Raw genomic sequence first — 25,428 nt, forward strand, 5'->3', positions numbered from 1 at the left:
AGGCATATGTAAGTACTGGTCGTATAAGTGATTTATTCATAGTTAATTTCGTGGTACGAGTCAGGAGCCTTTAGGATAGAAGTCTTGCTACGGCAAAATAGGCTCTGTTGGCTAGTATTAATCTCTGCTTAATTTCATAGGAGGTATCGTTTATATGTGTAACTGTCGAGCCCAGATACTTGAAATGTTCAACTCTCTCAAATGTATAATTGTCCATTGTTATTGCATTTGGCGTATTGTTGTGCAGTATTAGTTTCAGTTAATTTCAGGAAGAAATTTCTGAGAATGTACGCACAGCACTGTATGATACTGAAACATGGCCTGTGGGTATAAAAGGGCAGTGCATTGCCGGAGCTGTCACTTGTACTCAGGTGATTCATATGAAACAATTTTGGACGTGATTATGGCGGCACGACGAGAATTAACAGACTTTGAACATTGGAATGGTAGTTTGGGGCAGAAGCATGGGACATCCCATCTTCGGCAATCGTTAGTTAATTCTGTGTTCTGAGTTCCAAAATACCAATAGTGTGCCAAGAGTACCAAATTTCAGGTATTAGCTCTCACCACGGACAACGCAGCGGCCGACGGCCTTCGCTTAACGACCGAAAGCAGCGGCGTTTGCGTAGAGTTGTCAGTGCTAACAGAAATCAACACTGTGCGAAATAAGCACAGAAATCAAAGTGAGCCATACGACGAACGTATCCGTTAGGATAGTGGGGCGAAATTTGGCGTTAATGGGCTATGGTAGGAGACGGCCGACGGGAATGCCATTGCTAACAGCAAGGCATCTCCTGCAGCGCCTCTCCTGGGCCCGTGACAGTATTGGTTGGACGCTAAACGGCTGGGAAATCTTGGCATAGTCAGTTGGCAAGCGCTTATGGTAGGGTTCAAGTGGGGAGCGGACTTCACGAAACTGTGGAACCAAGTTGTCAACGGGGCACTCTGGAAGCTGGCGGCCGCTCCGTAATGGTGTTGGCTGTGTTTGCGTGATATGGACTGGATCCTCTGGTCCAGCTGAGTAGACCATTGACTTCACGTTCCCAAACACCAATGGAATATTTATGGATGACAAAGCTCCATGTCTCCAGGACATAATGCTTAGCGAGTAATTTGAAGGACATTCTGAATACACTACTGGTCATTAAAATTGCTACACCACGAAAATGACGTGCTACAGACGAGAATTTTAATCATCAGAAAGAACATGCTGTGATATGCAAATGATTAGCTTTTCAGATCATTCACACAACATTGGCGCCGGTGGCGACACCTACAACATGCTGACATGAGGAAAGCTTCCAACCGATTTCTCATACACAAACAGCAGTTGACCGACGTTGCCTGGTGAAACGTTGTTGTGATGCCTCGTGTAAGGAGGAGAAATGCGTACCATCACGTTTTCGACTTTGATAAAGGTCGGATTGTAGCCTATCGCGATTGCGGTTTATCATATCGCGACATTGCTGCTCGAGTTGGTCGAGATCCAATGACTGGTAGCAGAATATGGAATCGGTGGGTTCAGGAGGGTAATACGGAATGCCGTGTTGTATCCCAACGGCCTCGTATCACTAGCAGTCGAGATGACAGGCATCTTATCCGCATGGCTGTAACGCATGGTGCAGCCACGTCTCGATCCCTGAGTCAACAGGTGGGGACGTCTGCAAGACACCAACCATCTGCACCAACAGTTCGACGACATTTGCAGGAGCAAGGACTGTCAGCTCGGAGATAATGGCTGCGGTTACCCTTGACGCTGCATCACAGACAGGAGCGCCAGCGATGGTGTACTCAACGACGAACCTGTGTGCGCGAATGGCAAAACGTCATTTTTTCGGATGAATCCAGGTTCCGTTTACAGCATCATGATGGTCGCATCCGTATTTGGCGACATCGCGGTGAACGCACATTGGAAGCGTGTATTCGTCATTTCCATATTGGCGTATCACCTAGCGTGATGGTATGGGGTGCCATTGGTTACATGTCTGCGTCACCTCTTGTTCGCACTGACGGCACTTTGAACAGTGGACGTTACATTTCACATGTGTTACGACCCGTGGCTCTACCCTTCATTCGATCACTGCGAAACCCTACATTTCGGCAGGATAATGCACGACCGCATGTTGCAGGTCCTGTACGGGCCTTTCTGGATACAGAAAATGTTCGACTGCTGCCCTGGCCAGCACATTCTCCAGATCTCTCACCAACTGAAAACGTCTGGTCAATGGTGGCCGAGCAACTGGCTCTTCACAATATGTCGGTCATTATTCTTGATGAACTGTGCTATCGTGTTGAAGCTGCATAGGCAGCTGTAGCTGTACACGCCATCCAAGCTTTGTCTGACTCAATGACCAGGCGTATCAAGGCCGTTATTACGGCCTGAGGTGGTTGTTCTGGGTGCTGATTTCTCAGGATCTATGCACCCAAATAGCGTGAAAATGTAATCACATGTCAGTTCTAGTATAATATATTTGTCCAATAAATACCCGTTGATCATCTGTATTTCTTCTTGGTGTAGCAATTTTAATGGCCAGTAGTGTAGTTGGAGCGAATGGCTTGACCACCCAGTTCGTCCAACATGAATCTCATCGAATATTTATGGGATGTACTCAACAGATCTGTTCGTGCACAAAATCCTCTACCGGCAACACTGTTGCAATGACGGACAGCTATAGCGGCACCATGGCTCAGTATTTCTGCAAGGGGTTTCCAACGACTTGTGGAGTCCGCAGCACGTCGAGCTGCAGCACCACACCGAGTAGCAGGAAATCCGACACAATACTAGGAGGTACCTCATGACTCAGCTTATATCTGCGCACTCCAATTTGTAGAAGTTTGTTTAAGTGGGTCCCATGTTTCACCACTCAATAAAGCGGACTTGAAAATTATCAGAAAAATCTGCTTGAAGTCACGCTATACCTATGGCCGAGACAATCGGAGTTTACGACAATGTCATAAGAGGGTAACATTCTAAATGTTAGGCAGCGATTTTTCACATCCACACTCAATATCCGCTAAACGACTGCGTCTCCATGGAATCACCGTACTGGGAAAAAGATACAGTTGGCGTTCTCTAGCACCAGTTTCTTTTCCAGTAGATCTAGCGACCTTAATTTTCAGTTTCTTTCTAAATTTTACGTGTATCTAAAACAAACCGCATTTAAACAAGAGAAATATGTTTTGCCTTCTCTCTGTTGACAGGACTAATAGGAATACACAAAAAGCTAATAGCATGCACTCATAGTAAGAGCAAAACAATACAATACTTACCTCACAGTGCGACTGGCTAATATTCCTCAGACTCAGCTTGAAAATGCGATCCCTGAAAATAGAAAGAAATATGTGTTTATTACAAAATAGGTAATCAATTGATAGATGATGCTTGGTGTCAGCTGAACGGAAGAAACTAATATTTTCATCTTTGTTTATAATGCACAGCTGAACGTACGATGTACCATACAATTCGTTTGTACTATTTTCTTTTAGCCTCTGTTCCTCCAATTCGTTTCTTAATGCGAACTATAGAGATGATCATTTATGGGAAGGTGTACTGTGCTCATCATGTACAAGCATATATTGCACGGTTTCAACTACGTAAATGCTATTTTTGAATATGCCATACATTCTTAACATGTGTGAACACAGGATCTCAATATTTCAGTAATAGGCTGTCATTGCAATACACTGAAGCGACGAAGAGACTGGTATAGGCACGCGTACTTAAATACAGAGATGTGTAAACAGGCGGGCCGCGCGGGATTAGCCGAGCGATCTAGGGCGCTGCAGTCATGGACTGTGCGGCTGGGCCCGGCGGAGGTTCGAGTCCTCCCTCGGGCATGGGTGTGTGTGTGTGTTTGTCCTTAGGATAATTTAGGTTAAGTAGTGTGAAAGCTTCGGGACTGATGACCTTAGCAGTTGCGTCCCATAAGATTTCACACACCTTTGAACATCTTTTAAACAGGCGGAATATTGCACTGTGGTCGGCAGTGCCTGTATATGACAAAAGTGTTCGGCGCAGTTGTCGGTTACTGCTGCTGTAATGGCAGGTTATCAAGATCTAAGTGAGTCTGAATGTGGTGTTATAGTCGGCGCACGAGCCATTGTACACAGCATCTACGAGGTAGCGATGAAGTGGGGTTTTCCTGTACGACAATTTCACGAGTACCGTGAATATCAGGAATTCGGTGAAACATCGAATCTCCGACCTCGCAGCGGCCGGAAAAAGATCCTGCAAGAACGGGACCAACGATGACTCAAGAGAATCGTTCAACGTGACTGAAATGCAACCATTCCGCGAATTCTGCAGATTTCAGTGCTGGGCCATGGACAAGTATCAGCGTGCGAACCATTCAACGAAACATCATCGATATGGGCTTTCGGAGCCGAAGGCCCCGTCGTCTATCCTTGATGACTGCACGACACAAAGCTTTGCGCCTCGCCTGGGACCGTCAACGCCGTAACTGGACGGTTGATGATGGGAAACATGTTGCCTAGCTGACCTAGTCTCGTTTCAAACTGTATCGAGTGGAAGGACGTTTAAGGGGATGGAGACAATCTCATAAATCCATGGACTCTGCCGCGCAGGGTGGCCATGCGGTCAAAGGACGTGTCCAACGTGAGTGACAGAAGTGAGAAACAGTGAGCGACTTCTGGATATGTGACACTCCAGCGACAAGCAACAGCAACGGGAGACAACCTTGTGTGTACTCCGTGCAAGTGACCATGTCGCGCTACAAGATGGCTGCTTAGAGCCAAAGAGCTGTTTCTAAAAAACTGCGTCCTTAACCTGTGGAATACTATAACTTGAGAGTAAGGCTACAGAAATGGGTTTACTTAAGAAAATAGAGTGAAAAGGAATGCTGTGCATGAAATTTACAAAGGGAGGAATCTCCATTGAGAATTTCATAAATATCGTCAACTACGAAGGTCACTAGACAAATTCTTCGAATACAAGTGAATGAGCAGAGGACCATTCAACTATCTGATCAATAAATTAAATACGAATGGTTTTTTTTACATGATCAAGAACTTTTAACAGCCAATAAATGCGGAGGAATGACTATTTCATGACTAACTACGCTTACTACAATTATAACCACACAGATTGATAGCCCCGGTCGATTGCAATCTGTGGTGTTGCGGTAGTGCAAGTGGTTCATAATTACGTGGTAGGAAATAGTTCCGGGTTCGATCCCGCGCTGTTATTATATTTTCACTGACTCAGTTACTATTCTGTATACTATGTTTTATGTATACTGTTTACACTGCATCGCTAAGTATATTTTTAAGGTCTTGTTAAAGAACTTGATCTTCACACCTATCCCAGCATATCACACACATTTAATTCCCAATAAATTACAATGAACCATGAAATTTTACAGATATTTGATGTTGCTAACGTAATTCATCAGCAGTCAGTGTTAAGGCCAAGCGTTTCAATTACTCTAAATAGTCTGTAAAAGTTAAGCTTCCAAAAATTTTAAAGAAAGTCAAATGTTTTGTGTAATGGTTTGTCTAAAAGTATAAAATAAAAAATATTATAGAAATGTTTGGTGCACCTGAATTTCTATTCATGATTTCGAGCATCATTCAAAGGCACGTAGAACGTTTCTCTGATCTACTTAATTCTTTTACACAAATTATTATTTCATAAAATATTCGACTGATTTCTTTCATTTTTGAATTTCTAGTTTTATTCAGAAAGCATGATCTTACTGACTCCTCGTTTTTTACGTTTAAATACCGCACTAATGTATCTTTTTATGTGCAGAATAGCTAGGTCCTGAAAAGATTAAGATTTTGACACTTCATTTACAGCAGCTTTTCGTGAAATATTTGAATTTTTCCGCAGCTTATTAATTAAGCTGTAGTTCATTAGACTGATTACTTTCAAGCAGTTAAATATTTTTATGCCTAACTAGACCTCATGCTGGTCACTTTGATACCCCGTTTACCTGTTTCTTTCCCTTTGTTTGGCTATGAAAATTTGGACAAAATCTCATGGTATAAGTTATAGGGTGTCTTTGTTTCGCTGTGCTCACGCGTTTACAAAAACGTATCGAGTGTTAATCATATGGTAAAATAGTCCTTTCTACGTGCTGTCATTCCCAAAATTCGTCGTTTCGATACTTTGAACATTTTATGAGATACGACCATTTTTACGACCACTTGATTCCCGAAGCGCAGGAAAGGTTCGGAGGTGCAGCGAGCGACCCGTCCGCGGATATAACAACCAATATCTCAAGATTTCATCCCGGTCTCAACTTTAAATACAATTTAGATATATTGGTTACATTTCATAAGCAGTAATTATGGCCTTAAATGAACTATACGGAAAGTCTACACAACGTGATTTTACTTCTTCAAATTCTTAAAAATTTGGTGCAGCCATGTACTCAATTTCGTGCAGCACAATAACTATGACGAATAATGGAAATAAACTCTGACCTTTATCAGTTAAGGATATCAAGCTATAGGTTGCCGAAGAATCAATTTTTTTCACAGAATAGTTTTCTTAAAATCGGGTGTTAAGTAATTCATAGCTCCCATCGCGTCCACTCCACTGCTTTGCAAGAAGACACGTGGTTGTCGCTCTGTGTCCCGCGTGCTGCAGTGACAAGATTCAAACACGTTTGAATTCAAACGTCGCCAGTTGCATCGGGAGACAGGCAGCGACACAGATGTCGCTCACGTAGACACTTCCGTAACTACACATGCGGTTGTGTTTTGTCGCCTGAAGCTGTCGCACGCGGTAACGTGCTTCTGTCGCTCACGTAGGACACGGCCTAAGGCGTGTTGTCACTGTCCGCGCGTATCCCTCCGTCGGAGGTTCGAGTCCTCCCTCGGGCATGGGTGTGTAGCGTATGATTAAGTTAGATTAAATAGTGTGTAAGCTTAGGGACCGATGACCTCAGCAATTTGGTCCCATAAGACCTTACCACAAATTTCCCAATTTCAATGGACCCTGCATGTCAGCAGGGGAATATTCAAACTGATGGAGGCTCTATAATGGTGTGGGGCATGTGAAGTTGGAGTAATGTGGGACCCCTGATACGTCTAGATACGACTTTGACAGGTCAGATGTACGTAAGCATTCTGTCTGATCCTCTGCCCGCATCTCGTGGTCGTGCGGTAGCGTTCTCGCTTCCCACGCCCGGGTTCCCGGGTTCGATTCCCGGCGGGGTCAGGGATTTTCTCTGCCTCGTGATGGCTGGGTGTTGTGTGCTGTCCTTAGGTTAATTAGGTTTAAGTAGTTCTAAGTTCTAGGGGACTGATGACCATAGATGTTAAGTCCCATAGTGCCCAGAGCCATTTTTTCTGTCTGATCACTTGTATCCTTTCGTGTCCATTGTGCATTCCGACGGACTTGGGCCATTCTAGAAGGACAATGCGACTTTCCACAAGTCGAGAAATGCTACAGAGTGCCACCAGGAACACCCTTCTGAGTTTAAGTGCTTACGCTGGCCACCTGACTTACCAGACATCAACATCATTGAGCATGCCTGAGATGCTTTGCAACGTGCTGTTTAGAAGAGATCTCCATTCCGTCGTACTGTTAAGGTTTCATGGTGTCAGCTCTCCAGCACTACTTCAGACATTAGTTGACTCCATGCCACGTCGTGTTGCGGTACTTGTGCGTGCTCCCGGGGGCCCTACACAATATCAGGCAGGTGTACCAGTTTTTTGGCTCTTCAGTGTATACTGTCTTTAGCGTTGTCTCCGTTGAAGTTAGAAGATCTCTGAAACTATTTAAATTCATGAAAAATAGCGTCGTCCTTCATTGAATATTTGGTATCACATCTGCCGTTCCGATGAAAATAAGAAACCTGTAAAGCGAGCTACAGGGTCTCACTACAGGGAATCACTGTCTGTGCAGTAATGCGTCTGATTCAGAATGGCTGACCGTTGTCATCCGTGAGGGCCTACAACACGGTGAAATAAAATACATCTTTCCAAGACTACATTACAATAAGACTGTGATCAAAATGGTTCAAATGGTTCAAATGGCTCTGAGCACTATGGGACTTAACATCTGTGGTCATCAGTCCCCTAGAACTTAGAACTACTTAAACCTAACTAACCTAAGGACATCAAACACATCCATGCCCGAGGCAGGATTCGAACCTGCGACCGTAGCAGTCGTGCGGCTCCGGACTGAGAGCCGAGAACCGCTAGACCACCGCGGCCGACCGACTGTGATCGATCATAATCTAAAACTGTAGTTTGACCCCTTCTCTGAATACCCGCCTTTGTCGAAAATCATTCGATAAAGAGAAGAAGGATTCACGGTATGAATACGCCGCCGCAGTCGACACAGAAACGAATGAAGATCTCAGATGCACACATGGACGTCTCAGCATATTGTCTGCACAACTATCGCAAAGTATTCGTTTTACATCATTACTTTTTCGTCGTGTCAATAAAGTTTGTACGGAAAAATGTATCTGAATTCTAAAGCCGCCTTGCGCTGCTGTACAAACTACTAGCTAGCAAACTAGTAGCTAAAACAAATGTCGTCTGATGTATACTTAGATATCACCGAGGAAAATGAAGGTTAGACTATTTAAAGCATGCATCTATGCACTGTTTTGAAACTTCCTGGTGGATTAGAACTGTGTGCCGGAGAACCCAGAACATTGCATACTGCGTGTGACAGATTTACCGGCTGAGCTATCCAGATCCGATTCACCACCTATTCTCACAGCATTACTTACTCAGCATCTCTCTCCTACATTCCAAACATCAGAGAAGTTCTGCTGCATACATCGCTCGAGTGATAAACCTGGAAGAAAGAATGTTGCGGAAAAATGACAGAGCTGCAGAGTCAAAGATTTCTTATGTAAACATTTCTCTAGAGCAGTGGTTCCCTTTCTTTTTTAGACTATTCCCCTGAGTGGAATTAGACATTAGCTAGTACTCCCGCTATCCCTCCCCTCCCCCTCTGCCGACTGTTGCCCACCCCCGCTGCCCCACATTATCACCAACTTCAGCACCTAAATGAACTGTAGAATGAAAGACTTTTATTGGAACACTTTTATTTTTGAAATGATGAAAGATAAATGATAATTAGTTTCTGTGTGTGTGTGTGTGTGTGTGTGTGTGTGTGTGCGTGTGGGTGGGTGGGTGGGTAGTGTGTGTGTGTGTGTGTGTGTGTGTGTGTGTGTGTTAGAATGATGAAGGAATTCGTGGGGCGGCACAAGTGCTACCAACAACTCCTTCTCCGTATTACCCTCCTGAACCCACCGATTCCATATTCTGCTAGCAGTCATTGGATCTCGACTAACGCGAGCAGCAATGTCGCGATACGATAAACAGCAATCGCGATACGCTACAATCCGACCTATATCAAAGTCGGAAACGTGATGGTACGCATTTATCCGCCTTACATGAGGCATCACAACGACGTTTCACCAGGCAACGCTGGTCAACTGCTGTGTGCGTATGAGAAATCGGTTGGAAACTTTCCTCATGTCAGCACGTTCTAGGTGTCGCCACCGGCGCCAACCTTGTGTGAATGCTCTGAAAAGCTAATCATTTTTATATCACATCATCTTCTTCCTGTCGGTTAAATTTCGCGTCTATAGCAAGTCATCTTCGTGGTGTAGCAATTTAATCACACTATGTAAGTATGGAAGTAGTTGCCACGGAGTAACTGATGAAATCATAGCCAAATTCCTTTTAACAAATGGGAATTTTATTCACTTTAATAGTGCCTAAAAGCATTTTTTAAAAGAAACAGATTTAAAATTATAATCAGAAAGCACCCTCTAAATATCAAAGTTACAATTTATTCAGAGACAGAAAGAAACAAGTTTCGACTGTATGAGCTTTCGGGCAGAGAACCTTGCCGCTCCCTTTTGACGCGGCCATAGTTACGACCGCTCACAACAGCCTCTGAAAGACTACACTGGTGCAAATCTGCAACACACCAGATAACTACACTCCTGGAAATTGAAATACGAACACCGTGAATTCATTGTCCCAGGAAGGGGAAACTCTATTGACACATTCCTGGGGTCAGATACATCACATGATCACACTGACAGAACCACAGGCACATAGACACAGACAACAGAGCATGCACAATGTCGGCACTAGTACAGTGTATATCCACCTTTCGCAGCAATGCAGGCTGCTATTCTCCCATGGAGACGATCGTAGAGATGCTGCATGTAGTCCTGTGGAACGGCTTGCCATGCCATTTCCACCTGGCGCCTCAGTTGGACCAGCGTTCGTGCTGGACGTGCAGACCGCGTGAGACGACGCTTCATCCAGTCCCAAACATGCTCAATGGGGGACAGATCCGGAGATCTTGCTGGCCAGGGTAGTTGACTTACACCTTCTAGAGCACGTTGGGTGGCACGGGATACATGCGGACGTGCATTGTCCTGTTGGAACAGCAAGTTCCCGTGCCGGTCTAGGAATGGTAGAACGATGGGTTCGATGACGGTTTGGATGTACCGTGCACTATTCAGTGTCCCCTCGACGATCACCAGTGGTGTACGGCCAGTGTAGGAGATCGCTCCCCACACCATGATGCCAGGTGTTGGCCCTGTGTGCCTCGGTCGTATGCAGTCCTGATTGTGGCGCTCACCTGCACGGCGCCAAACACGCATACGACCATCATTGGCACCAAGGCAGAAGCGACTCTCATCGCTGAAGACGACACGTCTCTATTCGTCCCTCCATTCACGCCTGTCGCGACACCACTGGAGGCGGGCTGCACGATGTTGGGGCGTGAGCGGATGACGGCCTAACGGTGTGCGGGACCGTAGCCCAGCTTCATGGAGACGGTTGCGAATGGTCCTCGCCGATACCCCAGGAGCAACAGTGTCCCTAATTTGCTGGGAAGTGGCGGTGCGGTCCCCTACGGCACTGCGTAGGATCCTACGGTCTTGGCGTGCATCCGTGCGTCGCTGCGGTCCGGTCCCAGGTCGACGGGCACGTGCACCTTCCGCCGACCACTGGCGACAACATCGATGTACTGTGGAGACCTCACGCCCCACGTGTTGAGCAATTCGGCGGTACGTCCACCCGGCCTCCCGCATGCCCACTATACGCCCTCGCTCAAAGTCCGTCAACTGCACATACGGTTCACGTCCACGCTGTCGCGGCATGCTACCAGTGTTAAAGACTGCGATGGAGCTCCGTATGCCACGGCAAACTGGCTGACACTGACGGTGGCGGTGCACAAATGCTGCGCAGCTAGCGCCATTCGACGGCCAACACCGCGGTTCCTGGTGTGTCCGCTGTGCCGTGCGTGTGATCATTGCTTGTACAGCCCTCTCGCAGTGTCCGGAGCAAGTATGGTGGGTCTGACACACCGGTGTCAATGTGTTCTTTTTTCCATTTCCAGGAGTGTATAAACTAAGAGTTTTAACGATTTACACGGGCACACAAGCTATGCACCCCGCCGTAGGAGGGATGGAAAAGGTAAAAAACACTAACAATTAAAATATTAACCTTGCCACCGAAGGTGCAACTTGATTTTAACTACTAAGAAAAGTCTTACGGTGAAAGGGTAGCAACTTTATATACTAAAATGATCATTTAAATAAAAGCCCATGAAATGCAATCTTATATAAAATTCTACAAGTTTGGCTAAACAATAGTTAAGATGCTCTACAGTACACAGATACCGCCTCTCAAGATCATAGGCAATAATATCAAAGTTTCCAAAGATCAAAACATATTTCAGATATTAGGCCGTTACGCTCCAAGCAATAAATTCGTTAACACATAAAATCCGACAAACATATCAGAGGCAGCTACTAACGTATGGTAGTTTGATAGGGAGATTACTGAACAACCAGAACCGCAGGTTGCTCTAACCCGCCCCTACTCCACAAGGGAAAAACGGACAATCCAATTTATAAACAACCGCTTTCCCACGGGTGGGCAAATGGAGAAGAACGTTGGAACGACCCCAAAGCAAAACGGCTGGTGATCTCACCAAGAAAACAAGTAGAATTTAACGAGTAAATGAATCAACATATCACCAATCACTTAACTTCTAATAAACTGCGATTTCTCGAGAAGATCTGGCGCAGCACCCCCCAAAACGCTCTCCCGAACCGTCCGCTGCCAGCCGCTTCAACGGACGCAGGAAGGCGCGTTGATCTCCCGTCGCACGGCGTCGCAGCTCACAATGGCCAGACTGATGTCGTGGGTTGACTCCTGTTGCTCTCGTGTCGACCGCGAAGCCACTACCCCTCGCTATACGGCGCGGCCCACTGGACTCACGTGGCGACCTCACATGCACCGACAGACAAGTCATCTTGTGTCTCAGTGCGCGACTGACCAACCGATCGATCCAACCGCCAAAAACCATCGCTTGAGCAAACTCGAGCAGACTGGCGGCCTAACGCGCAGACTCAGAAGCATGAACTAAGCCCCGACCGGGCTACCACTCGCTATTACTGGCGGAGTGGAAAGACTCATTTTGCCGGCTTTAAAGGTTGATCCGAACGACATACTAGCACTCCGAACGACAGACAGACACTAACTGCCTAACAAATGCGGACGAGAGACAGACTAGCAAGCTGGGGAGGAGAGACTGACCCAGACTGACCCCCTGGCGAGCTCATAGCGCCCCTTACGTGCACGTCAACAGGCAACCTTTCCCCTTTCCCACCAGGGAGAGACACCAAAGCTGCGATTGCCACAGCTTCGCCACCGCCAGAAAGGGAGGGCGAATGCTTCACACTACTCGCTGCGGCGCGCTCTTCAAAACAGCAATTTTTACCACGGCTCAGTCAGCAAGAAGACTATTACGAATGAGCTTGTGCCACAACACGTGGACTCTATTAGAGTTAAGTAGCAGCTATCTATTCATGCAAATAAAGAACTGTGTTAATCCAAGCGTGCATTTGAGATGTAGAAAGAGGACTCCAGCCACCAAACAACATCTTCTTCCTTGTTTCCTACTGTACAAGACTCAACGATTTATGCGATGTTATTCGTGTATTACTGGACATCAGGTCTAATTACAGCATTGCATCCTTAGGAAAATTTACTTAGTTTTCAACTCTGTTGCTGTTGTTTGCCTTTTTACGTCTTTGCTTGATCTTTAGTTGTTGAAAGACGTCGTTTAACCAGTTGATAGTGTTAGAGCGTCACTCTAAAGGAAATTAGCATGTTTCTGCAATAATTTACCATTCTGACCTCAATAATTTTAAAGAATTGTAACTTTTTATCCGGTACCATGATGCTATAATATGATGTATTATAAGTTAACATACACTGTATGTGCTATAATGCCCTGTCGCTTGCTTCCACAATGTACTAGGAACTAGGAAGATCTGCTGGTGCTTGAGACCGCCGAATTGCACTAATAAAGCAGACGTTTGCCCATTAACTTCATTGGTGATGGACCGAAACTGGACGCTTGGACCTACGGAAGCTAAGTATCGATAAGCCATTATTAGGTGAGTCTTAAGGGGAGTAAGAATGGTGAAATGGTGAAACTGCTCTAAACGTGACTTTTGCAGTTATTGTATCTTAATAATATTTGATATCACCTGAACAATTTGATGTATCACTTGTGAAATAATTCCAAGCAAGTGTACTTTTTATCAGTTCAAAGTTGCTGATATGTTGGTACAAATGGCTCTCAGCACTATGGGACTTACCTTCTGAGGTTATCAGTCCCCTAGAACTTAGAACTACTTAAACCTAACTAACCTAAGGACATCACACACATCCATGCCCGAGGCAAGATTCGAACCTGCGACCGTAGCGGTCGCGCAGTTCCAGACTGTAGCGCCTAGAACCGCTCGGCCACTTTTGGCCGGCTTGCTGATAGGAACGTAATAAGATCTCCATTTGTTCTACATTGACTTGCTTAGCTATCTCTGTAATTATTCAGTTTAGAAAGCTCTGATTTTTCCTATTTATTCCTTGAATTCATGTTCATATTAAGAGATTTCATGCGCTATGTAAACAGAAGTGGCGTAATTCCCCCAGGATCTAATGCTTTGTAAGTACTGAATTGTAAAGACAATAATCTCGAAGTGGTAAAGAGAGACTTACAGAGAAAAAGATTAATGAACTCCAGTATTAGTATGGAATGGCAATAAGATATAGCCCATGTGAGATACAAGAAATTAAAAGAGCAGTGAGGGCTACATTCTTCCACAAATCATCCACTGATGACACCCTTCTACAGGAAATCTGTCCTGTGACCTCTGATCCACGGTGCAGGTACTGGAAAGTTGAGGCAGCAGATTCAGAGGATAAATTTAGGCCAAAAACAACAGAACATCTGCAGCGATGGACGCTATCAAACCAGTGTATAGAGAGATAGTTCATACTTAACTTCTCTCCAAATGTCACAATGGTCGAACGTAAAACCGGAATGAGTCTTTCATTATTGTCATTAGGACCCGCATACCAAAGACTGTGTTTGTAGGGATGAAAGCTCTATATCTTGGTGTTGTCGCCCTGAAATAATATTTGATGATGGGGACAAGGGCGGGTTTAGGGTACCAGAGCCACTTGACTGCACTCCAGGAGCCAACACGCTTGCAGCGAATAGGGCGATTTATAATCATGAAAGAACAGAGTGCAGCAGAAGAAATGACTAAAGAAGCAAGATGCAGGAAAAGAAGGAAGCATGTAGGTTTTCACAATGATGAAGACAGTTCCTGACTATGTCTAGGAGCTGCCATGCGTCCATATGTGAGTTGATATCACCTGAAACATCGAACTTCAATTCCAGAAACTTACTTTTTTATATTTGCCCAGTATATTAGGAGCTATATGAGATAGCTGTACCACATTTCACACTTTGTGACTTCTCAGTACACTGAACGGCGAAAGTACATCTTTCGCTGACGGTCTTTTACTTACAGAGGGAAAAAGTGAAGTTTTGAAAGAAAAAATTGAACATAAATTTTAAAAATTCGTAATTACTCGTAATTGGCTGTTTGTATGTATGTTCTGAGTCTGGTTCAGTAATCAGAAAAGGATTTACACAATGTTTTCTAATAATCTGAGGTCTGTATCCATCAAAGTTTCTGGGCGGATCGTCATTATTGTAGTTTTAACCCTGTAGGTACAGGGCGTACTTACTCCCGTTTGTTATACCGGAAAAAAAGTGGTGCCCGTCCCACAAACGAAGACAGATTACACTAACACCATGTAATACACTTCTAGACCTGATAATGGCCTAGTTCGCTCAAGCAAGAACTCATTCTTCAGATATAATATACTAGGAAGACGGGAGATTTAGTTGAGTAGTCAACGTGTGGTAAGGTTCCTAAGTGTTCGTCAGGCGACGAACCTATACATTCAGCCCTGTCATCAGGTTCGAATGGCTCTGAGCTCTATGGGACTTAACTGCTGTGGTCATCAGTCCCCTAGAACTTAGAACTAAAACCTAACTGACCTAAGGACATCACATACATCCATGCCCGAGGCAGGATTCGAACCTGCGACCGTAGCGGTCACGCAGTTCCAGGCTGCAGCGCCTAGAACCGCACGGCCACTCCGGTCGGCCCTGTCATAAGGGTTGTTGTTAATTCGGACGATGCGAGTGTCAACGGCATACTCATCTTGAAGATTATAGTGTCCCAAAATTTTACGGACATCAGCTTGTTGTAGCCGACTGGATGCATGTTACATTTTTGTTTCGTTGGTCGGATTGTTGTATGTAGGTTGCGTTTATTACTGGATTTGATTTTTGTGTATGTTACCGCAGAAGCTCGTGTCTTTTTTTATGCTTCATGTCGAAATATAATTCGGGCAATGCGCTCCGCGTCGTTGGAGTGAACACGGCCGCGTGCAGCTGACCACCGATGTTTTCATACTGAAACCCGTTTCGATAACCAAATGTGTTGTTGGTGTTGATACTCCATTAAATTACCTGAAATATGAATAAAAGTTAATACAGAGCACGCGCTGGTCATGCTCATTGATGTGAGGTTAAAAATTATCGGAGAGTAAGAGACCGTTTTATTGATGTTACGAAGATTATCAAAAGATAAATCATGTCTTTTACAAGCTACGAAGTCTGCGTAGAATACTACTAAAAGTCTGTAATGTTCTTTCATGATAATTGTATTTACTGCGATTTTTGGACTTTAAATCCCTGTGCCTACATTGCACTTTTGTTGGCGAAGATATCTGACGCCATATTTTATTACGAATATACTTTTCCCTGTCCTGCCGCCCTCCGACAAATTTCTCTCAACAGTTTTCCTCCTCCCTGTGCCACGCTCATTTAACACCCAGGCCGAAAATACGAAGTCCAAGCACCAACGTAACGCCACAAGATACAGGACGTAAAGAAATATCTGGTCACCGATCCGTCCATACACTGCAGGTTAAATGCCGCACTGCGCAGTCGACGCGTTTCATCATGTGGAAAGAAGAGAAACTGAAGCTCCTCTGACCAAACTACGCGCCTGCAGCTGGGTAGAGTCCCACTAAAGACCTGCAACTCAACTGCTTCAGTGAGCAATGGGATTCTGCGTGGCACCCGATACCAAACGTACATACAAGCCGTTCAATCTGCAGTGTTCTCTAGGGAAAAAATTGAGACAGACCTTAATTCATTGTCGGTAGTAATTCCTAGCGCGTTTTAAACCGCTTTTCATTGACAAGGCGTGATACACGTCTTCAGTTCCTGTCTGTTACCATTTTCGACACCCACTGTTCTCACACCATATTATGTGGCTGTGAATGCACAGCATCTTTTGCCGACAAATTGGACATTGTAAACTGCTACACCAATAAATCATGAATTTCATTCTCTATGAGGTAATACTTGGAAAGGCCGGGAGGTAGGAGAAGCTTTCAGCTAGATTACGTCATGGTCAGGTAGAGATTCCGATAACAGATACTGGATTGTAAGGCGTACCCAGGAGTAGATGTAGACTCAGGTCACAATATGTTAGTGATGAATAGTACATTGTAGTTTAAGAGATTAGTTAGGAAGAATCAATGCGCTAACAAGTGGGATACCGAAGTACTCAAAAAAGAAGAACTGCCCTTGAAGTTCTCTGCGATATTGCGATAACGAACAGCTCGGTAGGCATTTCAGCTGAAGAGGAATGGACATGTCTAAAAAGGGCGATCACTTAAGTTTGAAAGAAAAACACAGTCACAAAGACGGTAACTGCAAAGGAACAATAGGTGAGAGAAGACATACTTACGTTGACCGATGAAAGAAGAAAGTACAAAAATGTTCTGAGAAATTCAGGAATACAAGTCACATAGGAATGAATTAAATAGAAAGGGTAGGGAAGCTAAATCGAAAAGGTTGCATGTAAAATATGACGAAATCGAAAAATAAATTACTGTCGCAAGGACTGGCTCAGCATACAGAAAAGTAAAAAAAAACGAACTTCCATGAAATTTAAAGCAAAGGTGAGTAATGGGAGTGTAATGGTAATTCCAGCGTTAGATGCAGAGGAGAGAGCGGATAGGTGGAAAGGGTACACTGAAGACGTCTATGAGAGGGATGTCTTGTCTGATGACATGACAGAAGAAGAAACAAGAGTCGATGTACAAGACATAGGAATTCAGAATTACAATGAAAATTTAGAATAACTTTGGAAGACTTAAATAAGACAGAAGGGATAGATGACATTCCAACAAAATGTCTAACATCATGCTGGGGAAATGACAACGAAACGACTAATCGCATTGGTGTTTGGAATGTATGACCAACAATGAAATGTACGGAATAAAAGGGAGTAAGACAGGAATGTAGTCTTTCCCCAGATTTCAGCCTATATCTCGAAGAAGCAATTATGGAAATACAAGGAAGCTTCAAGAGTGGGATTAAAGTCCATGGAGAAATATCAATGGTAAGATTCACTGATTATATAGCTATCCAGAATGAAAGTAAAAAAGAAATAAAGGATTTTCTGAAGGGAATGAACAGAAATAAAGGATTTTCTGAACGGAATGAACAGTCTAACGGGTACGGAATATGGACTGAGAGTAAATCGAAGGAAGATGAAACTAATGAGAAGAAACAGAAATAAGAACGGCGAGAAGCTTAACGTCAGGATTAGTGGTCGCAAAGAAGATGAAGTTAATGAATTCTGGTACTTAGGCTAAAAATAACCAATGACGGACGGAGCATAGGCCTTAATGTGACGAAGAAATTTCTGAGAATGTACATTTGGAGCGCATTATTGTACTGTAGTGAAATAAGAACTGTGGGAAAACCGTAACAGAAGAGAATCGAAGCATTTGAGATGTGGTGCTACAAAACAATGTTGAAAATTAGGTGGACTGCTAAGGTAAGGAAAGAGGAAGTTCTCCGGGGAATCGGCGTGAAAAGCAATATATGGAAACACTGTCAAGAAGAAGGGAAAGGATGGTAGGACTTCTGGTAAGACATCAAGGAATAACTTCCACTGTACTAGAGGGAGCTGTAGAGGGTAAAAATTGAAAAGGAAGAATACAGCCAGCAAATAATTGAGGACGTAGGTGACAAGTACTACTTTGAGATGAAGGGGTTGGCACCGGCCACATCAAACCAGTGAGAATACTGATGAATCAAAAACAGAGTCTAATCCCCACATCGGACCATCTAACTGCACTGTTTCCGTATTACCGACTAGCACTTGCACACCACTTCACCACAATGTAAGATCACCGGAAAAATTATTCGTCAACCCCAAAGAAATCGTTACAAGCATCATTTAATGCCGTGTAATTCCGTCGCTGGACTTGATTACCAGCTGGAGTCTGTTAGGGAGTGACTTCACAAGGTTGTAGGTACGTCACATCCCGTTTAAGCCACTTACTGAGAATTTGATCGCGCAGTTCAACGTAATTGCAAAGATGCTGATGTCGGCGTTTTACCCGCTGTTCCAGCATCCACATGTACCAAAGATTTTCTATGGGGTTCAAGTTGGGTGATTTTTCAGGGCATTCGAGATGTGATATGATGGGGGAGTATTCAGAAAACAGTCACATATTCATTCAGCCTGATGAACTTGGCTGTCCTCGTCTTTATGTGCCTGTCCGAGCAGTGGCCTATTGCTAGGTGATCGACACCAAACATTCATTGCATGAGATTCCGGGAGCAGTTTTCTATCGCTGACAGCTTGATATGGACCTTTATTGACTGCCTGAAATAATTCCCACCAAGTTTGGGGCAATTTTGATTCACAAGCCCTGAAATAAGTCTCCGATCCCTCTGTCAGGGTTTTTTTATCGACCACTATTCTCACGTTGTTTCACAACCACTGCTTATTGACACAACGAACAGTCGTCCACGCAACACCAAGGAATCCAGCAACTTCACACACCGTAAGGCCGTGGGCACGGTCAAATAGATTACCCATTTCTGCCACTATGTCATGTCCTTACATTTGGCCTTATTTATGTACAATGACCTCTTGACACATAACTGTGTCAGTGGTTACAACTAACTTATGCTCACGTAGAAGCAGTACACACGACGTTCACTACGTGACACGATCGCTGCGCCATCTGTAATGTCTCAACTGCTCGTGTGCACTGCGCTGGTTATTTTGTCCTCTGAACTTAGGAGAGAACCCATATCGTTGTCTTTCGTGGGCAACTACTCTACCGACTGAGCTATCCACGTAGAGTGTCTCCTGATCTTCTAGTACCAGTCTACACAGTCTAGAGTGCTCTTTAATGACTAGCATGTTCTTTTAAGGGACTGATTAAGATTACATTCGATGAATTTATAAACAGTACTCAACAAATTTTTTTGAAGTTATAATGGGTTTTGTTATTTGATGCACGCCGGCAAGCTGAGCTCATCTCTGGACAATATACACTACTGACTATTAAAATTGCTACACCACGAAGATGACGTGCTGCAGACGCGAAATTTAACCGACAGGAAGAAGATGCTGTGATATGCAAATGATTAGCTTTTCAGAGCATTCACACAAGGTTGGCGTCGGTGGCGACACCTACAACGTGCTGACATGAGAAAAGTTTCCAACCGTGAAACGTTGTTGTGATGCCTCGTGTAAGGAGTAGAAATGCGTACCATCACGTTTTCGACTTTGATAAATGAGGGATTGTAGCCTATCGATATTGCGGTTTATCATATCGCGACATTGCTGCTCGCGTTAGTCGAGATCCAATTACTGTTAGCAGGATATGGAATCGGTGGGTTCAGGAGGGTAATACGGAACGCCGTGCTGGATCCCAACGGCCTCCTATCAATAGCAGTCGAAATGACAGGCATCTTATCCGCATGGCTGTAACGCATCGTGCAGCCACGTCTCAATCCCTGAGTCAACAGACGGGGACGTTTGCAAGACAACAACCATCTGCACGAACAGTTCAACGACGTTTGCAGCAGCATAGACTATCAGCTCGGAGGAGACCATGGCTGCGGTTACCCTTGACGCTGCATCACAGACAGGAGCGCCTGCGATGGTGTACTCAGCGACGAACCTGGGTGCACGAATGGCAAAACGTCATATTTTAGGGTTAATCCAGGTTCTGTTTACAGCATCATGATGGTCGCATCCGTGTTTGGCGGCATCGCGGTGAACACACATTCGAAGCGTGTATTCGTCATCGCCTTACTGGCGTATCATCCGGCGTTATGGTATGGGGTGCCATTGGTTACACGTCTCGGTCACCTCTTGCTCGCATTGACGGCACTTTGAACAGTCGACGTTAAATTTCAGATGTCTTACGAGGCGTGGCTCTACCCTGCGAAACCCCACATTTCAGCAGGATAATGCATGACCGCATATTGCAGGTCCTGTACGGGCCTTTATGGATACAGAAAATGTTCGACTGCTGCGCTGGCCTGCACATTCTCCAGATCTCTCACCAATTGAAAACGTCTGGTCTATGGTGGCTGAGCAACTTGCTCGTCACAAGACGCCAGTCACTACCCTTGATGAACTGTGGTATCGTGTTGAAGGTGCATGGGCAGCTGTACCTCTACATGCCATCCAACCTATGTTTGACTCAATACCCAGGCTTATCAAGGCCGTTATTACGGCCAGAGGTGGCTGTTGTGGGTACTGATTTCTCAGGATCTATGCATCCAAATTGTGTGAAAACGTATTTTGCATGGGGGCTTAATTATTTATAATGCAAATATTTTTAGTAGCTGTATGTCCGATTACGCTGTGTCGTAAACGGCTGGCCCTGACTAGTTTTAGTACGCAATCTGACTGCATGGAATAACAACAAAGAATGACATGAAAATTTTCTGTTAACACAATTAATTAATTAAGTCCCCAGCAACTATAAAATCTACGAAGCCAACAAAGCACAAGTGTAGCTGTTCTGTATATGGAAGTATGACTCAACGAACATCTGGCACGGTTCTTCTCCAATAAGACAAGAATTTTTAAATACCAATTATACTGACGTGATAAAAGAAAATTAGAAATACTATAATTGCGCAAGAAAACCAGAATTACACTCTAATACAAGAACACAAGCCAGATGCTTTGTTGACTGAACCTGTAATGATACATTATTCAGGACACTGAAAGAATAAAAGAAAATAGTGTTTTGTTACCTCCATATACATTGACGAAATGCACTCTGACCATTACAATATCTCCATTAGAACAACATCTGCTATCTCTTCCATCAAAAAACTGCATAAAACATGGAACAAACAAAGTGTCCACAACAACGTCTCCGCAAGAACTGCCACCGCAACTTCTCAAGAATCACTGCCAGTGGAGGCGGCAGAACAAAACTCTCTGGCGCGATCTCTGGCGCTGTGGCTCAGTGTAGCCACCTTTCATATGCCCTTCCTCCACAGGGTAGAATTTGATGGTATTTTTGCCAGCATTGGTGGTGAAAATACCACCAAATTCGTCAAAAAAATACAGACAAAAATAAAAGATAATATTAATACGTAAATATCATATAACTAGATAAAATTTTGGCTTTGCACTGACCTTACAATTGCCTAATATATAAAATACAGTAAGGAATACAAATTCTTTCATACATATGACTTTACATAATAGTTTACACAAATATCATGTGGTTAAACAATTCAATCGATAGCGTCAGCAATGACGAATATGTGCAGGTAAGAGTCTCATAACTTTTCACAAACAGTAATACACAAAAAATCAGTTTATACAAATATTCACATAAAATGCTTTCACAACAAGTAGTTGACAGTTCCAGCAGTAGCACCCAGCAATGTTGAATAGGTGCTACAGTAACAAGTGACATCATCTCAGTAGAAGCAGTCCATCAGTGGCACCCAGCAATGTTGAACAGGTGCTACCGCAACAAGTGACATCATCTCAGTAGAAACAGTCCATCAGTGGCACCCAGCATTGTGGAACAGGTGCAGACACCATCAGGTGACATCATTTCAGTAGGAGCAGTCCATCAGTGGCACCCAGCAATGTTGAACAGGTGCTACCGCAACAAGTGACATCATCTCAGTAGAAGCAGTCCATCAGTGGCACCCAGCATTGTGGAACAGGTGCAGACACCATCAGGTGACATTATTTCAGTAGAAGCAGTCCATCAGTGGCACCCAGCATTGTGGAACAGGTGCTACCGCAACAAGTGACATCATCTCAGTAGAAGCAGTCCATCAGTGGCACCCAGCAATGTTGAGCAGGTGCAGACAGCAGTCCATCAGTGGCACCCAGCATTGTGGAACAGGTGCAGACACCAACAGGTGACATCATTTCAGTAGAAGCAGTCCATCAGTGGCACCCAGCAATTTTGAGCAGGTGCAGACAGCAGTCCATCAGTGGCACCCAGCATTGTGGAACAGGTGCAGACACCAACAGGTGACATCATTTCAGTAGAAGCAGTTCCATAAGTGGCACCCAGCAATGTTGAGCAGGTGCAGACAGCATCAGGTGACATCATTTCAGTAGAAGCAGTCCATCAGTGGCACCCAGCAATGTTGAACAGGTGCAGACACCAACAGGTGACATCATTTCAGTCGAAGCAGTCCATCAGTGGCACCCAGCATTGTGGAACAGGTGCAGACACCATCAGGTGACATCATTTCAGTAGGAGCAATCCATCAGTGGCACCCAGCAATGTTGAACAGGTGCTACCGCAACAAGTGACATCATCTCAGTAGAAGCAGTCCATCAGTGGCACCCAGCATTGTGGAACAGGTGCAGACACCATCAGGTGACATCATTTCAGTAGAAGCAGTCCATCAGTGGCACCCAGCATTGTGGAACAGGTGCAGACACCATCAGATGACATCATTTCAGTAAAAGCAGTCCATCAGTGGCACCCAGCATTGTGGAACAGGTGCAGAAAGCATCAGGTGACATCATTTCAGTAGAAGCAGTCCATCAGTGGCACCCAGCATTGTGGAACAGGTGCAGACACCATCAGGTGACATCATTTCAGCAGAAGCAGTTCATCAGTGGCACCCAGCATTGTGGAACAGGTGCAGACACCATCAGGTGACATCATTTCAGTAGAAGCAGTCCATCAGTGGCACCCAGCAATGTTGAGCAGGTGCAGACAGCAGTCCATCAGTGGCACCCAGCATTGTGGAACAGGTGCAGACACCAACAGGTGACATCATTTCAGTAGAAGCAGTCCATCAGTGGCACCCAGCAATGTTGAGCAGGTGCAGACAGCAGTCCATCAGTGGCACCCAGCATTGTGGAACAGGTGCAGACACCAACAGGTGACATCATTTCAGTAGAAGCAGTTCCATCAGTGGCACCCAGCAATGTTGAGCAGGTGCAGACAGCATCAGCTGACATCATTTCAGTAGAAGCAGTCCATCAGTGGCACCCAGCAATGTTGAACAGGTGCAGACACCAACAGGTGACATCATTTCAGTCGAAGCAGTCCATCAGTGGCACCCAGCATTGTGGAACAGGTGCAGACAGCATTAGGTGACATCATTTCAGTAGAAGCAGTCCATCAGTGGCACCCAGCAATGTTGAAGAGGTACACACAGCAACAAGTCATATTTCTCAGTAGAAGCAGTTCATCAGTGGCGTCACCCAGTAGTGTTGAGCAAGTGCAGAAAGCAGTCCATAATATTCACTATCACTGATCACACTGTTCATCAGAGTTTATAAGCAGCAATTAAACATGTCCTAGTGGCACCAATCATGTAGAAAAAGTACAAGTAACAGTCCATAATATTTACTATCACTGATCAGACAGTTCAAGCATGAACAATAGTTTGAATACACATACAAATGCTTTTACACTAAACATACAAATCATAACAAACACACAAATGATGTCAGATAATTGTCATATTAACTATTACAAATACACAAATACCAGTAAACCTATAATATTTATGAGTGTCAGTGCAAGCCACTACAAACAAATAAAATAATATTTAGGAGATAGGTGGGTAGGATTAGGAAAGGAAAACACACAAAACACACTCACTCATCTTTCATCCACATTAAGTACTACTGTGTAATTAAATAGTGTTACTGTGTAAATGCAATTCTGTCGAAATTTGATGTTCATCATGTGTATCAAGTGGTAGTGGCAGCAATGTATAACAGTCAATAATAGTTAAGTCAACGTCATAGTCATCATGTCAAGACCAATGTTTGCCAAGCCAGATCAAAATGTACGGTTGCTGAACAACTGTCAGTGAGCCAAGATATGCAAATGCTTCCTCTCTCCTAAAAAAAAAGTACATACTGCTTAGTGATTTAACAAAGTGTGTGTGTGTAGACAATCTTCTTTCCACTTGAGTGTTCTAATCTGCTCTCTTCATCCTCCTTGTTCCATATAGACCAACAAAAAAAAAAAAAAAATATGCACCTCATTTACTTTACCTCTTATCCACCAAATCTCCAATAATCATCAGCATCACATAATCTCAATACTTCAATAATACCTCTTATGTCGATACATATAAACCTCAGCACCAATATCATTTACCTTACCTCTTGTCCACCAAAACTCCAATAATCATCAACTTCACATAATCTCAATACCTCAATAATATCTCTTCAATACGTCGACACATATAAACCTTATCGCCAATATCATTTCACTTCCATAACAACTCTTTCCTTTAGTCCGTCTCCTCGAACAAGTACAGATAAAATCCTAATGCAAACCTCATCATCCCATACAATCCGAAGACACAATGTCAACACACAACCTCTGTGTAATCCATCTGACCAAAATCTTCTACTCATTATGAATTATAAACAAAAGAAATGCATACATGACTTCTAACAGACTTAGTTCGAATAACTCTCAGTAATTAAGTACGATTACGGAGTGTGAATGATCATAATATTTCACAGTGTGTACACCACTTCAAGAATTATGGCAAACGGAAGCAAACATGTGGAGTATTTCTTGTGTCAAGTGTCACTTCCTATTTCAATTGCTCACGAAAAATGCAGTGTAATAACTGTGTTGGTATGTCATGTCGTTAGCTTCCTTCCTATTGGCATTAATTTATACAGCTTCCATAAAACCTCCAGCTCATGTGACTTCAATGACGTT

The 25,428-nt window shown here is 44.1% G+C and overlaps 1 protein-coding gene across 1 annotated transcript in view; it reads right to left on the minus strand.

The window, feature by feature from the left end:
- Positions 1-25,428, minus strand: part of LOC126095410 (semaphorin-2A-like) — a 532,909-nt gene that overhangs the window by 236,791 nt on the left and 270,690 nt on the right. Inside the window, exon 3 of the mRNA XM_049910208.1 lies at positions 3,271-3,322. Within this exon, the coding sequence (XP_049766165.1) occupies positions 3,271-3,322 (52 nt within the window). The remainder of the gene's footprint in view (positions 1-3,270; positions 3,323-25,428) is intronic.

The sequence above is a fragment of the Schistocerca cancellata genome, chromosome 8 (assembly GCF_023864275.1).
Source record: "Schistocerca cancellata isolate TAMUIC-IGC-003103 chromosome 8, iqSchCanc2.1, whole genome shotgun sequence".
Taxonomy (NCBI): domain Eukaryota; kingdom Metazoa; phylum Arthropoda; class Insecta; order Orthoptera; family Acrididae; genus Schistocerca; species Schistocerca cancellata.